Raw genomic sequence first — 17,415 nt, 5'->3', positions numbered from 1 at the left:
GTAGTCCTACACCACCTATTTCGGAAAGACCATGTCTCGAAATAGGTTCCAACTTATTCTGAGGTTCTTCCATTTTACTGACAATACTGTAGCAAGGAGGCTGCGGCCAAGCCTCATCTGTCAAGAAACCCCAGGGGCCAGACTCTCTCTCTCTCTCTCTGTAGCCGCTCACTGGGCGGGATGGACCGACACAGCTCCCTCAAATACATTCTCTTATTTTTTATTTTTTATTTATTTATTTGGGAAAACAAATACTGTATATGTCTGATGTGTCACTGAGGCAAAAAATAAAAGGCTCAAAAGAGAGTTCTGCTTGAAACGGTGTCCTTCACTAAAAACCTCTTTTTATCCTATTTCTCTCCCAATGAGGGCATTTTTAGTGAAAACAAGCTATCTTCCACTGCTTGTAACTAAACAAGGAAACATGGTAGAGTTTCAGTTTTTTACAAGGGGTAAGAAGAGAGTCTCTGCTTTATTGTGAGATATGTTGGGTAATTTTATTCCTAGCACAGAATATTCTGTGGGTCCTGGAAGATCAGGAAATATGCTCAAAATCCTGGCACTGGGAGCACACAGACCGAAATGACCCTGGCAGAGAATGAGTTAACATGAAGGAAATGTCTACTACTAATAATGCCAACTAATCAATGCTGATAATGTATGCAATAGAGTGAGGATGATACAGTAGCCTACATGCTTTGAATTCCTTAGTTTGAGCTATGCAGGGTTGGCATGCAGCAGATGATAGAATGCTCATCCGTAAGAGACTTGACTTGGACTTGTGACTAAAGACTTGAGACTTGACTTGGACTATAGCAGGTCATCGTTGCCTGTGGTTAAGGGACAGTATTGGAACAGTAGTGATATTTTCCAGCATAGTGTAGACACGATGAGGAGGAGTCAGACTGAAACGCCGCCAACGTTATAACCGTAAACTGATGTCTCACTGGGAGAAGAAGCAGAGAGGCTATGATCTGTTTTCTGTGTGTGTGTGTGTGTGTGTGTGTGTCTCTCTCTCTCTCACACACACACACACACACACACACACACACACACGCACACACACACACACAACACAATTTTGTCCCAGGGTCCCCCATCTGATAAGATTTTTGCTTTCAGATGTTTTATTATAGAAAGTGTATGAAACCCATGATTAATAGTCATACATTCTGTCATTTGGTTACTTATGATGGAATTATAGCGACAATACATTATTCTTCTTTTTGCTGGGGCCCCCCTGGAACCCCCTGAAGGACCCCTGGGGGTCCCCGGACCCCACTTTGAGAACCACTGCCCTAGCTGCCCTCACCAATGGCATGTGCGTGTTGGAGGGCATTAATGTTATGTAACTTTGCATGTGTATGTCTTTGTTAGGTTGTGCAGAGAACATGTATGCGTGTGTGTGTGTGTGTGTGTGTGTGTGTGTGTGTGTGCTCCTGTACTGTATATGTGCGTGGGTCAGGGATGTCGGTCATATTGGATTTCACAGATGGGTGTTCTTCTTCTCGTCTGCAGGCCAGACAGGTGCTGGGAACAACTGGGCCAAAGGTCACTACACAGAGGGGGCGGAGCTAGTGGACTCAGTCCTGGATGTGGTGAGGAAGGAGTGTGAGCACTGCGACTGCCTCCAGGTAAACTATGCAGATTAGAGTTTCAGTTGAGTTAGAAACAGTTGATAATGCTTGATATAATTTAGATGACGTTTCCCATATCCTGAAGCCTGATATTCAGACTGAATTGTCAACTTGGACACTCATTTCCATCTTCTAGTCTGAGATTGCAGTCACTTCAGGGGATTTCTATGAGGGGAGGGGCTTCGATGTTCCCTAACCAATCACTAGAGACCAAGGTGTCCACTTGAATGCAACGTCATCGACAGTCGACAGTTCTGCGTGGCCATGGCAACAGGCAGCAATCTTGCCTGAGAGATTGCTGCCTGCTGGACTTGAATCTGTCTGGGCTCCCTGGTTGTCACACACCAGTTTCATGGAATAACGGATTCGGGACCACAATAAAAAGGAGACGACTTGGAAGTGACCGAGGATGTAGGATGTAATCTCGGCTCCTCCTCCCTGACCGCACAGGCAGCAGTCCGCTAAATGAGGAAATGATCAGCTCATTGAGTCCAAGCGAAACGGAGGGTCGCTGTACTCTAAACTGCCCTGGATCAGTTTACTGGCAGTTTATCAGTCAGTTCAATTGTCTGTCTGACAAAGCACAGACCAGCGTTAGGTGCAAAGTAGGTCTGCGACCAATCCTCAGCAGAACGGGAAACACTACTAACCTCTTCCACCATCTCAAAAGGTACCACACCAAAGAGTGGCACGAAAGCATGAGTTTACGTGAGCATGCAAGCACTAGCCTCCCTGCAACTAGCCAGCAGCAGCCCGCTGGACCCAGGAGGGCATCATGGGGACTCAGCGAGGACTGCATACAACCATAATTAACCTTCTGGTTTCTTTGGAGTCTAAGGAGGATACTGATCTTAAAACTGTAAATTGAACATTATTATTATTAATAAATATATATCATGATAAATATCGACATCGATCAAAGAAAACATATTGTGATACATTTTCTGGCCATTATCGTCCAGCCGTATAATATGGGACCTTTAATCATTTTGACATTTTGTTCAGTTGTGGCTTGAGATTATTAGTTTGATTACGGTATTATTAGATTGATTAGTGTGAAGCTCTCGGCGGGGAGTAACGTTACGGCAGCCGCGGTAAGTCAAGCCCTGCCCGGCCAGCCACCCAAGGAAATGTCCTGGTGCAGCCTGGCCTAGCGGAGCTGTTGATAGCTAGGGAGATGTTGATTGATAGATTGATAGCTTGCTTGTTATGTCCAAGTCACGTTTTTCATCATTGGTCAAATTCGTTTTGACAATCCGTTGCTCGTTGATATATTTGTTTTACAACTAGCAGATTTAGTAGCAAAGCAGAGGTAGGCTGTCTGTTTCCATTTGAAAAACTGAAATAATAATACGTCTGAGCTGGGAGGCACACAGTCGATGACAACAGCGTTAGCAACAGGCTTAGTCCCACCCATGGCGCTGATTGGCTAATCATTTGTCGCCCTTGGTGCTCATTGGCTCGGATGTATTTTCCGCCGGAGAAAAAGCATTTGCATGTGACGATGCCAGACTAAGAACAGCCAACTCCACAACTCTGTGGAGTGGGTGGGACTTTGAAGGTCTGGAGCCAGGCAAGGCAGACATGGCAAAACATTTCAATAATTGCTGTAAGCACAAAGTTAAATCTGCCGTTGCTGCACTAGCTGGTCCGTCGGTCTGGTCAGTCGGGGCGCCTGTTCAGGGCGGAAGGGAACTGGTGGGAATAGCGTGATCCTCCCACGTGCTACATCGTGAAGGCCCCGGATTGGGCCCCTTGGCAGCCCATCCTGCCGCGAATAGGCATCTGACAGGGAACCTTTCTAACAGTAATAACACTGAGATGTCCTGTAGAAACTGACATGCTCTGTGTGTCTGCAGGGTTACTGCCTGCTGTGTAATAACACAGATGTCCTGTAGAAACTGACATGCTCTGTGTGTCTGCAGGGTCACTGCCTGCTGTGTAATAACACAGAAATGTCCTGTAGAAACTGACTTGCTCTGTGTGTCTGCAGGGTCACTGCCTGCTGTGTAATAACACTGAGATGTCCTGTAGAAACTGACATGCTCTGTGTGTCTGCAGGGTCACTGCCTGCTGTGTAATAACACAGAAATGTCCTGTAGAAACTGACTTGCTCTGTGTGTCTGCAGGGTTACTGCCTGCTGTGTAATAACACAGAAATGTCCTGTAGAAACTGACTTGCTCTGTGTGTCTGCAGGGTTACTGCCTGCTGTGTAATAACACAGAAATGTCCTGTAGAAACTGACTTGCTCTGTGTGTCTGCAGGGTCACTGCCTGCTGTGTAATAACACAGAAATGTCCTGTAGAAACTGACTTGCTCTGTGTGTCTGCAGGGTCACTGCCTGCTGTGTAATAACACAGAAATGTCCTGTAGAAACTGACTTGCTCTGTGTGTCTGCAGGGTCACTGCCTGCTGTGTAATAACACTGAGATGTCCTGTAGAAACTGACATGCTCTGTGTGTCTGCAGGGTCACTGCCTGCTGTGTAATAACACAGAAATGTCCTGTAGAAACTGACTTGCTCTGTGTGTCTGCAGGGTTACTGCCTGCTGTGTAATAACACAGAAATGTCCTGTAGAAACTGACTTGCTCTGTGTGTCTGCAGGGTTACTGCCTGCTGTGTAATAACACAGAAATGTCCTGTAGAAACTGACTTGCTCTGTGTGTCTGCAGGGTCACTGCCTGCTGTGTAATAACACAGAAATGTCCTGTAGAAACTGACTTGCTCTGTGTGTCTGCAGGGTCACTGCCTGCTGTGTAATAACACAGAAATGTCCTGTAGAAACTGACTTGCTCTGTGTGTCTGCAGGGTCACTGCCTGCTGTGTAATAACACTGAGATGTCCTGTAGAAACTGACATGCTCTGTGTGTCTGCAGGGTTACTGCCTGCTGTGTAATAACACAGAAATGTCCTGTAGAAACTGACTTGCTCTGTGTGTCTGCAGGGTCACTGCCTGCTGTGTAATAACACAGAAATGTCCTGTAGAAACTGACTTGCTCTGTGTGTCTGCAGGGTCACTGCCTGCTGTGTAATAACACAGAAATGTCCTGTAGAAACTGACTTGCTCTGTGTGTCTGCAGGGTTACTGCCTGCTGTGTAATAACACAGAAATGTCCTGTAGAAACTGACTTGCTCTGTGTGTCTGCAGGGTTACTGCCTGCTGTGTAATAACACAGAAATGTCCTGTAGAAACTGACTTGCTCTGTGTGTCTGCAGGGTCACTGCCTGCTGTGTAATAACACAGAAATGTCCTGTAGAAACTGACTTGCTCTGTGTGTCTGCAGGGTCACTGCCTGCTGTGTAATAACACAGAAATGTCCTGTAGAAACTGACTTGCTCTGTGTGTCTGCAGGGTCACTGCCTGCTGTGTAATAACACTGAGATGTCCTGTAGAAACTGACATGCTCTGTGTCTGCAGGGTCACTGCCTGCTGTGTAATAACACAGAAATGTCCTGTAGAACTGACTTGCTCTGTGTGTCTGCAGGGTCACTGCCTGCTGTGTAATAACACAGAAATGTCCTGTAGAAACTGACATGCTCTGTGTGTCTGCAGGGTTTCCAGCTGACTCACTCTCTGGGAGGGGGCACGGGCTCGGGCCTGGGCACCCTGCTGATCAGCAAGATCCGAGAGGAGTACCCCGACCGCATCATGAACACCTTCAGCGTCATGCCCTCCCCTAAGGTACCAACAACACACCCGATCTGACTGTTGTCACCCATAGATTCAGTAGGTTCGTCATCAGCCCCATTCCTATCGCTGATAAACCTGCTAGGAGGTTTCAGTAGGTTTCAATGGCCGTTATCAAACAACTTTATATTTAGGCAAATAAAACAACTTAGGGTTAGGGTGAGGGTGAGGGTTAGGGTTAGGGTGAGGGTTAGGTTTAGCGTTAGAATTAAGCAACAAAACGCGTTAAAATACGAAAACGGAAACCTCTCCTGATAACGAGTCGCTGATAACGACCTTCTGCGCCTACTAGCAGGTCAGTAGGGCCCTACTGGCCGATATGACGCTGATAACGACGATTGAATGGGGTGACAATTACCAGATCGTGTGAACAACAACACAGGCTGGAAACATCCATATAGTTTCACTAGATCTTGGCCCAGAACTCACTAGGTATTAGTTCCTATTCATGATCACAATTGCAAGATTATGTGAGGTGGTCTGGGAAAACCCTTCACATGTCGCTGCTACACATTGTTGGCAATGGGCCAAAATAGGCAGAAAATGTGTTTTGCAGGTATTTTGAGTGATTTGGTTACTTTCATCTCTAGTACAACATGGCAAATAATTATTTTCATAAAACAAAAGGGATCATATTTATTTTCATGGTTTTGGTGGAATGCCACTGTCGAAAATAAAATGGAAGAATGTTGTGGATGTTGATGTTTAAACGCATTTTTCTCACGTTTTGCTTTTAGATGCGTAACAGATTAAAATACTCATAGCTTTTGATCTGAGAAAGCTGAGCTGAGTGAATCAGAGAGTTATATATAGGGGAGAGTTTCTATTTTATGCAAATATCAAAAAATGAAAATCTCACATTTTCACCATGTGAAGGGTTTTTGCAGGCCACCACACCACACATGTGCGAGGAAAGAAAAGGCTCTCATAACAGAAGGATGTAACAGCCGAGTCTCCAACAATTATGACATAGTAAGGTTGGTCTACTACAGCCAAAAACGTCCCAAACCCTAACTTTAATCATGTTGTAGTTGCCTAAACCTTAAATAAGTTGCTTTAGTTGCCTAAACATATCCAAAGGTGTTTTATTTGTGTGAGGGTTTCAAATTATACAATTGTAGATTTTAGAGACGTAACTGTCTCGATCCTGAGCACAGTGTCCAAGGTGTTGGAAAGGATAATATTCGAACAAATCAATGAATATATTTTAAATAACAACCTCCTGTACAATTTTCAGTCTGGGTTTAGGACATCTCACTCCACAGACACCTATCTACTCTATCTGACAGATCTAATTAGAACAGAGGTTGACAATGGTAAATATTGTGGAATGGTCCTACTAGATTTACAGAAAGCATTTGACACTGTGAACCACATAATACTTTTGTTTAAATTGAAGGCCATGGCATTTGGCAGTACATCACTGAGATGGGTAAGGTCATATCTGGGTGGCCGTAAGCAAGTGGTCGAAGTGAATGGCACTATGTCCACTTCATTACAGCCAACATGTGGGGTCCCTCAAGGGAGCATTTTGGGTCCCCTTTTATTTTTATTATATGTTAATGACATGAAGTCAGTTTGTGACTGTAATTTGTTTATTTTTGCCGACGATGCTGCCCTCCTTGTCTCTCATCAAGACAAGGAAACGGTTGAGAGAACCCTCAGCCAAGAGCTCCTAAAGATCAGCTCCTGGTTGGTGGACAAAAGACTATCCCTTCATCTAGGGAAAACCGAGGCGATAGTCTTTGGCTCCAACATCAGACTGAGAAGGTCCCCTGGGTTCGGTGTAATGGTGGGTGACGTGGAGGTCGCAGCCAAGGAGGAGGTCACCTACTTGGGCTGTGTTTTAGACAGCAAATTAACAGGAGAGAGAATGGCTCTAAAAGTAATCTCCAGGGTAAACCAGAGAGTTACATTTCTCACTAGAATTGCTTCATTTATAAATACTGCAGCGTTAAAAATTCTAGCAGGAGCCCTGGTACAATGTCATTTTGATTATGCCTGCTCCTCCTGTTACATCAGCACCACCATGACACTGAAAAAAAGATTGCAGACTGTGCAAAACAAATTAGTCAGGCTCATTCTACAGCTGCATCCCAGGACTCACCTTCTACAGTCTCATTTTGACAGCCTCAAATGGCTCAGAGTAGAGGAGAGAGTAAACCAGATTAAACTTTGCATCGTGCACAGGATAGTAAATAATGTAGTGCCAAGGTACTGCTTAAATTATTTTAGAAAAGCCAGGGACGTGCACGGCCACGCCATGAGGGGGAGCTCCACCGACTTTGTTCCAGTTAGGTGTAAAAGGTGTATAGGGCAGAGCTCTTTCCTTTACACAGCAGCCATGCTGTGGAACAGCTTGCCCACAACAATTAAGATTAGTTTATCTATGCTGTCTTTTAAAGCTTCTGTAAAGAGCTGGATCAGGAGCAGCCGATCCTGGGTTTAATACGATATTTTATTGACTGTTTTCATTAGGCCTTTTATATTGTTTTCACTATTGTGTATTATGTGCATTATGTTTTTAGTTTCCCCTTGCTTCTTGTGTATTATGTTTTTAGTTGGTTAGGGTTTTATGTGTATTATGTTTTTAGTCTCCCCTTGTTTTCTCCATCCCCCAGCGTGGTGGACACACCCACGCATCCCCCATAGTCTGACACATGCACCTTAAAACATGCACTTATATTCTTACTCTCACACGCACGCATACATTCATTCACCAGTTCATATCTCACACTGACACCTTAAGGACCGCAATGGAAATAAGCTCCTAGATTTATTGCGTTTTTATCCTTTTGATAATGGTGTGTCTGTGTATGTACTGTATATATATGTCATCACTATCAATAAAGATGTCAATCAATCAATCAATCAATCAATCAATCAATCAATTGTGTAACTACAACATTTCTTATCCCTCCTTCTCATCCTTCCCATTCCCTCCTTCTCCTCATCCTTCTCTTCCCTCCTTCTCCTCATCCTTCTTATCCCTCCTTCTCCTCATCCTTCTCTTCCCTCCTTCTCTTCATCCTTCCTTTCCCTCCTTCTCCTCATCCTTCTCATCCCTCCTTCTCCTCATCCTTCCTATCCCTCCTTCTCCTCATCCTTCTCTTCCCTCCTTCTCTTCATCCTTCTCATCCCTCCTTCTCCTCATCCTTCCTATCCCTCCTCCTCATCCTTCTCATCCCTCCTTCACCTCATCCTTCCTTTCCCTCCTTCTCCTCATCCTTCTCATCCCTCCTTCTCCTCTTCTTTCCTTTCCCTCCTTCTCCTCATCCTTCTCATCCCTCCTTCTCCTCATCCTTCCTATCCCTCCTTCTCCTAATCCTTCTCTTCCCTCCATCTCCTCATCCTTCCCTTCCCTCCATCTCCTCATCCTTCCTATCCCTCCTTCTCCTCATCCTTTCCTGTCCCTCCTTCTCATCCTTCCCTTCCCTCCTTCTCCTCTTCTTTCCTTTCCCTCCTTCTCCTCATCCTTTTCCTATCCCTCGTTCTCCTCATCCTTCCCTTCCATCCTTCTCATCCTTCTTATCCCTCCTTCTTCTCATCCCTCCAGGTATCGGACACGGTGGTGGAACCGTACAACGCCACACTGTCCGTCCACCAGCTGGTGGAGAACACAGACCAGACATACTGCATCGACAACGAGGCGCTCTATGACATCTGCTTCCGCACACTCAAACTGACCACGCCCACCTACGGCGACCTCAACCACCTGGTCTCTTCCACCATGAGTGGGGTGTGCGACATTCTCAAATATGCCTACTATGCTTTTGGAACATTGTTTGGTTGCAGTAACGGATTAATCCACTGGGTGGTGCTTCTTGTTTTATACGGAGACTTCACTTGAGTGACGGGTTGATTCAGTGCCACTCCCAGTCTATCTTCCGACCCGACAAGTAGCTTGTCTCTTCAGTAACAACTTGGCACGTGTTAAACTATGAATCTCTACATGCATGTTGAGAGATTATAGAACAATTTGGAGTGGACGTCATGGGGTTACGTCACTGCAGCTGTGCGCACGTTGTGGTGGCAGAAAATCACATGAAACGAGTAGGAGTAAAACTGCAGAGATCCCTGGAATAAGACACTGGGCTTTTCCACTAGGTATATGAAGATGTCCAGCACTGTAACTTTGGCCATTTAGTCCTAGACCATCCCGACAGTGAGTACGGGTCAGTAACGCCCACTGTAACTTTGGCCATTTAGTTAGATCCTAGACCAGTGATACTCAACTTGTGGCCCGGGGGGCAGATGCGGCCAGCGATAGGTTGCGAAGTGGCCCCCTGACCATTTTCTAATTCACAATGAAAACTAATGTCAAATAAAGTTTGACTGAGAAACTAGAGAGACCAGGTATTGAATGATTGACAAGTATAGGTGAATAAAGTGCTAATAATTATAGCTGCTGCGCAGCAATGGGTCGTGGCCGGGCAAGTCTCAAGGCTTTGAGCTATTATGACATCACAATTGCTCGAGTGACATCACTGATGGCATCACAATTGCTTGAGTGACTGATGACATCACAAATACAACCTAATTGGCCTAGGTAATTAGAGCAATTAGGCTATACATGGGGGCAGAATTCAACGTTTTGATGCACTGTGGGCTCAATTTTTGACCAATCGAAAATCTGTTTGATACTTTTGTGTAGGACAGTCTAACGATGCAGATGCTGAAGTTTGGTGTCGTTTGAAGAAAAAATGTGGGAGGACTAGGGTTTAATTAGTTTGACAGTTTTTGCAGTTTTGCGGTCTTTAGACTTCATAATTGGCCATAGGTTGCGTTGTACAAACGTTTCTCCTCATTTGGGCCCACATTTCGGTGAAAGTTGCAAAGCTGTAGCACGTATGCCTGATTTTTTATGAATTTTCAAAGTTTGAAACTTTAGACGGTCGCTGTGGTGCCGCTGTTAGGAATATTGGCGCCAAATTTGCGTCAAAGACGTTTAGCATGGGACTGGACCTTTGCGCAAAGGTTGGTTAGTTTTCATGGATGGGAAGTTGAACTTCCCGGGAGAAGAATAATAATACAGGCAAATACAATAAGTGGCCCTGCCGCTTCGCTGGCCCGGCCACTAATAATAATAATTATACCTTTATTTATATAGCACTTTTCAAAATAAGTTGCTGTAGCCTACTGCTATGCTATCCAGGAGCAACCTAAAGCTAAGCTAAGCTAAGCTAATATACACGACCAATTAACTCGTTACAGGTGACGACCTCGCTCCGCTTCCCGGGCCAGCTCAACGCCGACCTCCGCAAACTGGCCGTCAACATGGTGCCCTTCCCCCGTCTCCACTTCTTCATGCCCGGGTTTGCCCCTCTGACGGCGCGGGGCAGCCAGCAGTACCGCGCCCTCACCGTGCCCGAGCTCACACAGCAGATGTTTGACGCCAGGTAAGACCACCCAAATAATCTATGCTCCTTCTAAGGTTCCTTCACTGTCCTCGCCACCAGAGGGTCAGATCATGCACTTCCACCAGTAGCCTACTGTAACCCCATCACTCCCAATTACCCAACTATAGCTACTAATTTGATCAAGGATGAAATATATACAGCTAATCACAGATTATTATACCTACATTTATATTTTTCATATTCAAATGCATTTAGTAATGCTCATTCAATTAACTTAACAAGGGGGGCCATTCACATTCCTGAGTGATATACCAATATTTCATCAATCAATCAATCAATCAATCATTTATTTCACTCTAGACCACAATTGTGGTGTGGAGTACATTACATGAAACATAAACAATATTGTTGTGCATGTTAAACAGTTCACAGCAGGGATACAAAACATGTGTAAACACAAATGTATACATATACATATAGCTTATAACTTAAGAGGAAACAAAACAAAAAACAAAAAGGAGACAATTATTTGAAAAGAGGTAATGCAGAAATCAAAAAGGCACCAAGTTTATATAGTAACTTTTGCTTGCATGTTTGGAATAAAAGTATACATTTGGCCATGGATGGGTGGTTAACATAGAATTTAGGCAATAGCTTTTTTCTAGCTTCATCAATAGTTTGGTTTTTACATTCAAAAATTACATGGAATTCGTCTCCTAGGAAGTCTCCAGTACACACATTACAAAACCGTTTGCTCCTCTCTAGACCTTTGTATCTACCTATTATCTTTGGTATTCTGTTGTTGGAGAGTCTAAGGTTACATAACGCTTGACGAGATTTCACATTTTCACAAAATAAGTACTTTTCGAACTTGAAAACCTCCTTAATTTCACAATAAAAGTCACATGAAGACATACTCTGAAGCTCCCAGTGCCAGGTCTGAAGAAACTGGTCTTTTAGCCTCTGCTCGACAAGCGTCTTAAGCCATTTGATATTATCACACTTCTGTTCCAGCCAGATGTAGGAGAGACCGCAGTGCAATTGAGTCTCAAAAATCATCATTCAATAATGGTACAACACAGTAAGTGCAACAACTAATATTCATGTTTGTAGTGCATTTCTACTCTGACCTCCTATTCCATGACATGTTTCAAATAAGCATGCATTTATCTCTCACTTATCTGTAAAGGGGAGACTCGTGGATACTGTAGGGGCATCTCTAGGGATTAGCCAGGGGTGGCACTGGTCCCCCCTGAAATCTGATTGGCCGCCCCAGGTGCCACTTTGTAATCTTTTTATTTCTTTATGTTCTTTTCTTGTAAAGCACTTTGAATTGCCTCTGTGTATGAAAATTGTGCTGTACAGATAAACTTGCCTTACCTTGCCTTGCCAGGAACATGATGGCGGCGTGCGATCCGCGTCACGGCCGCTACCTGACGGTGGCCACGGTGTTCCGTGGGCCCATGTCCATGAAGGAGGTGGACGAGCAGATGCTGAACATCCAGAACAAGAACAGCAGCTACTTTGTGGAGTGGATCCCCAACAACGTCAAGGTGCCATGCCTTATTACTTCTCGCGTAGACTGCTGTGACACTGTGTTTCTGTCTAAGTAAAAAGTCCCTTTCATGCGTGCAATTAGTACAAAATGCAGCCGCAAGGCTTTTAACCAAGAGTAAAAGACGGGACAATTTTAGCTTCTCTTCATTGGCTTCCTATTAGTTTTAGAGTTGATCTTAAGATTTTGCTTAAGGCGCTACATGGAAGGCACCTACTTATATCGCTGACCATTTGATCCCCTATAAGCCAAAATCGGGCTTTTGCCGTCGGGGCTCCCAAACTGTGGAATGCCCTGCCTGAGAATCTCAGGCTAGCAAACTGTCCTCATGTCTTCATTTAAGTCGCTCCTCAAAATACATGTTTATGTAAAGACTTTTTTTCCCCCTAGTTGTTATGCCCCCGCCGGCAACAGCTGAGCCGGAGGCATTATGGCTTCGGGTTGTCCTTCCGTTAGGGCTGTCCTGCACTCAGGATTCTGCCAGTCGACTCGGATTAGACTGTTCAATACGAATATTCGACTATTCTAAAAATAAAAAATATCTTCAGTGATTATTTTGACCACATTAACACGTTCACTGCCATTGGCGAGATATCTCGGCTTACAGAATCCAACGGTTCACTGCCAATGACGAGTTATCTCGGCTTAAATTTTTTTTTTTTTTTTTTGACGGTGGGACATCGATCAACCCCTTTTACGTCTCCTATACCAATATTGGAGGTATTGAATGTGTATAATCTATTTTACCGACCAACTAAGTGGCGACAGTGCTCTCCAGACAGAGAGAAAGCCGAGCAAAAACAGCCGCGGGAGGAAGCCATTCTCAAGGAAATGGCTGGGCGAAAACGCTTTCGATTTCACACACACACACACACACACACACACACACACACACACACACGCGCGCACACACACACACACTCGAGTACCTTTGAGCATAAATAAGACCAGAATCGCAAAAGCTTCATCAAAGCTCTCAACCGACACCCCAAGAAACGAACAAGCCCGTTTTACAGTAATCCAGACTCGCCCGAGAGCGGCCGCGGAGCCAGCAGCAGCAGCACAGACGAGCAGCAGCAGCAGCAGCAGCACACCGAGAGCGCGCCTCAAGATTGGAAGAAGGGGATCGCGAAGGAATTTCTCTCCCGTGTCTAACCCCCCCCCCTCGCCTCTCCTCTCCTCTTCCCCGCTCCTGCGATTCCCCTCTCTTTTTTTGGGATCTGTGAGGCAACAGAAACTCGCCTGTGACAAAACACTGCAAAGCCACCAGACCTACGGAGGGAGGAGTTTGGAGACACACACACACACACACACACACACACACACACACACACACACACACACACACACACAAACACAATACAGTATACAGACTTGCCCAAGGGCACCCATAATCACAGGCACGTGAGGTGGTTCTAAAAATCCATTTATCTCAAAACTCTCTGAAAATCTCTGAAACCATGCTGTACTCAATGGCTAATATCTACATAACTACTAACTCTACAAACTAACTCTTTTAGACAGAGAAAGCACACATTCTATTAGTACTTTTGTGAACTTTGTGTTCACAAAGTCCAAGCAGAAAAGAATCCTCGGCTCTTGTAAAATGAGCCAAAATCCTCAAAAAAAACCTCTGGCAGAAGCTAACTACAGTATTGAAAAACGGCTGGCAGTGAATGTGTTAACAGTCAATTGCGGCATATTTGACTTTGTCTGAATGAGACAAGCAGGACACATATTTTTTTTCAAATTAGGCCCTTACCCTTTTTTTTTCACCCTTTAAACATTAAAACAACAACATGTAGCCTACATGAATAAACAAATTAAAGTGTAAAGGACATTGCTGCTGCTTTGAAATGACATGTCCAATGCCTAGGCTACAGTTCTTCTCAAGACTAATAAGGCCGAAATAAGTCTAAACAAGAAATAACTTATCCATTTAGATGGGGGGAAGGGGGGAACATAGCGTCGTGGGGGGGAACATAGTATAGTGTCATGAATCAAATGCCACTGGTCACCCTTCACGTCTCTGTGTGGGTTTTACAAAATGCAACCAATGGAAAAGCATTAAAACGAGCTTGTGAGTAATTCTCGTAATGCCATTCGCCCTCAATCTGTCACTCAACCCCCCCCCCCAGCGAGGACACTACCCGGAAAAGACACACAGGCAGACGCGCTGTGTATTTCTGATATTGTTTTTGTTTAATCCTGGCTTCCTCTGACGTGAATAGATCAATAAAGAGTTATCCCTAGGCTGCAAACTTGTTATGCCTCCGCCGGCGATAGCCAGGCCAGAGGCATTATGGATCCGGGTTGTCCGTCCGTACGTACGTCCGTCCGTATGTCCGTCCGTCCGTACGATGTTCGTTAACGCGATATCTGAGGAATGCCTTGACGGAATTTGATCAAATTTGCCTCAAACATCGACTTAGACTCAAGGATGATCTGATTAGATTTTGGTGGTCAAAGGTCAAGGTCACTGTGACCTCTCGAACGCCATTTTCCAGCTTGTTAACGTAATATCTCAGGAATGTCTTGACGGAATTTCATCAAATTTGCCTCAAATATCGACTTGGACTCAAGGATGAACTGATTAGATTTTGGTGGTCAAAGGCCAACGTCACTGTGACCTCTCGAACGCCATTTTCAAGCTTGTTAAAGCAATATCTCAGGAATGCCTTGACGGAATTTCATCAAATTTGCCTCAAACATCGCCTTGGTCTCAAGCATGAACTGATTAGATTTTGGTGGTCAAAGGTCAAAGGCTAATGTCACTGTGACCTCTCGAACGCCATTTTCAAGCCTGTTAACGCGATATCTCAGGAATGCCTTGACGGAATTTCATCAAATTTGCCTCAAACATTGACTTGGACTCAAGGATGAACTGATTAGATTTTCGTGGGCAAAGGTCAAGGTCACTGTGACCTCACGAATGCCATTCCCAAGTTCGTTAAAGTGATATCTCAAGAACGGCTTGATGGAATTTCTTCCAATTTGCCTCAAACATTAACTTGGCCTCAAGGATGAACTGATTACATTTTGGTGGTCAAAGTTCAAAGTCACTGTGACCTCACGAACGCCATTCCCAAGTTCGTTAATGTGATATCTCAAGAACGGCTTGATATAATTTCTTCTGATTTGGCTCAAACATCGACTTGGACGCAAGGATGAACTGATTCCATTTTAGTTATCAAAGGTCAAGGTCACTGTGACCTTTTGAATGCCATTTTCAAGCTTGTTAACGTGATTTCTTCCAATTTTCTTCCAGATTTCTTCCAATTTGCCTCAAATGGCGATTTGGACTTAAGAATGAACTAATGGCGGCATAAGTCCGCATTGTGGTCGTTCTAGTTTAAACATGAAGTGGTTTCTGATGAGAATAAAGTAACGTTAAGGTAACGTCAGTCAGACTCTTCTCATCCACATGACAAAGCCCCAGTGTCGGCCATGGGAGAGTGGGAATGCTACTGCTCGTGCTCTGCGCGCCCCCGCGGCTGGAGCTTTGCGGCACGTGCGGGATGTGCGGCTGCTTAGCCAGCAGAGAGTGCTTCCAAGTCGGACTGATAACATAAACATTTGAGTTTATCCGGGTAAGATATTAATAATGTAATGACACATTCAGTGGGAAACTGACTATAATTAAGACATGTGCCAACTTTGACGACGTAGGGTTCAGTATTTTAAGAGCACAGCACACCACACTGACTGGAGGGGAGAGAAAAAATAAATAAACGACTGCTCGACTTGAGGAATCTCCATCCACTCACGTGTCTCTCGACTGATGATCGAATAGTCGACAGTACGTATGTACGTAGGCCTGATGTGCGTTAACGCGATATCTCAGGAATGCCTTGACGGAATTTCGTCAAATTTGCCTCAAACGTCCACTTGGACTCAAGGATGAACTGCTTACATTTTGGTGGTCAAATGTCAAAGTTCAAGGTCACTGTGACCTCACCAATGTCACTTTCAAGCTCGTTAACGCGATATCTCAGGAACGCCTTGACGGAATTTTGTCACATTTGGCTCAAACGTCAAAGTCTGGACAGACATGGATGTTGACTGCTCACTTCTTGGCGGAGGCTTATATCCATGGTGTGGTTTTTCTAGTTTCATAGCTCTATTTTTACTCCATTGTTTTTGCTGCTTGTAGCCATTCTCTATAATTGTTGTTCATACATTTTACTCATTTGTGCTTACTTTTTATGTTTTGTTGTTCTTCCTTGTGTTTTTGTAAAGGACTTTGTAACAACTGTTTAGAAAGGTGCTCTATAAATAAAGTTGAATATTATTTATTATAAGGTGGCAGTGTGCGACATCGCTCCCCGGGGGCTCAAGATGGCCGCCACCTTCATCGGCAACAGCACAGCGATTCAGGAGCTGTTCAAACGCATCTCAGAGCAGTTCTCAGCCATGTTCCGCCGCAAGGCCTTCCTGCACTGGTTCACGGGCGAGGGCATGGATGAGATGGAGTTCACGGAGGCGGAGAGCAACATGAACGACCTGGTGTCCGAATACCAACAGTACCAAGATGCCACCGCTAACGACGCTGAGGAGAACTTTGAGGACGAAGAGGAGGAGATCAACGAATAAGGAGGCAGAACGTTGTTGCTAGGGAACAGTTTGAAACCTAGCTTATTTCCTGTCAGCTATTGTATTATTGTAACAAACACTGCAACAGGAAGTAAGAAATCTATTGGTAAACCTCTGGTCAGAACACTGATGGTAGTTATTGTAGAACATCACCAAAGAATGTCAATAGGTGAGATCTAGACAGGACAAGTATTTAATCTCAAAACAACCATAGATTAATTCTGCAAAAACATTATTTCTTGATGTTCATTGCACAATATTCACTCTTGACAATGTTTCTATGTTGCAAGTAAAGGGAATTTGCTATAACTTCAACAATATTCAATAGAGGTTTTTACTTACGCAAGCAACTATTTCGTCAGGGTAGATACGTCATATTTTTCACTTTCTTCAAACTCACCTGTAGAACATCAAAAAGAAGTATGAGAAAATAGTCATTTGACAGAAAACTGGTACTGTAGCACTTTGGTAAAACTTATGAAGATGATATGATTAATTCGTGAAACCTCTGGACCCAGAGCCACAGGGATAGATTGGTGAAGTTGGAGCTAAAAATATGACACGTAATTGCTCCATTTATA

At 44.3% G+C, this 17,415-nt stretch overlaps 1 protein-coding gene across 3 annotated transcripts in view; it reads left to right on the top strand.

Annotated features, from left to right (window-relative positions):
- tubb6 (tubulin, beta 6 class V) overlaps positions 1–16,834 on the top strand; it is a gene marked incomplete at both ends in the record, with an annotated part of 52,765 nt that extends 35,931 nt beyond the window's left edge. For all 3 annotated transcript variants that reach the window (XM_083657239.1, XM_083657238.1, XM_083657237.1), the window contains 6 exons: positions 1,519–1,634; positions 5,192–5,320; positions 8,883–9,065; positions 10,541–10,725; positions 12,080–12,239; positions 16,544–16,834. In XM_083657239.1, coding sequence (XP_083513365.1) covers positions 1,519–1,634; positions 5,192–5,320; positions 8,883–9,065; positions 10,541–10,725; positions 12,080–12,239; positions 16,544–16,834 — 1,064 coding nt within the window. The remainder of the gene's footprint in view (positions 1–1,518; positions 1,635–5,191; positions 5,321–8,882; positions 9,066–10,540; positions 10,726–12,079; positions 12,240–16,543) is intronic.
- Positions 16,835–17,415: the final 581 nt, after the last annotated feature.

The sequence above is a fragment of the Poromitra crassiceps genome (assembly GCF_964638095.1).
Source record: "Poromitra crassiceps genome assembly, chromosome: 2".
NCBI lineage: Eukaryota > Metazoa > Chordata > Actinopteri > Beryciformes > Melamphaidae > Poromitra > Poromitra crassiceps.
Note: the sequence above shows the minus strand (reverse complement) of the source record. Positions and strands in the feature narration are given on the sequence as shown.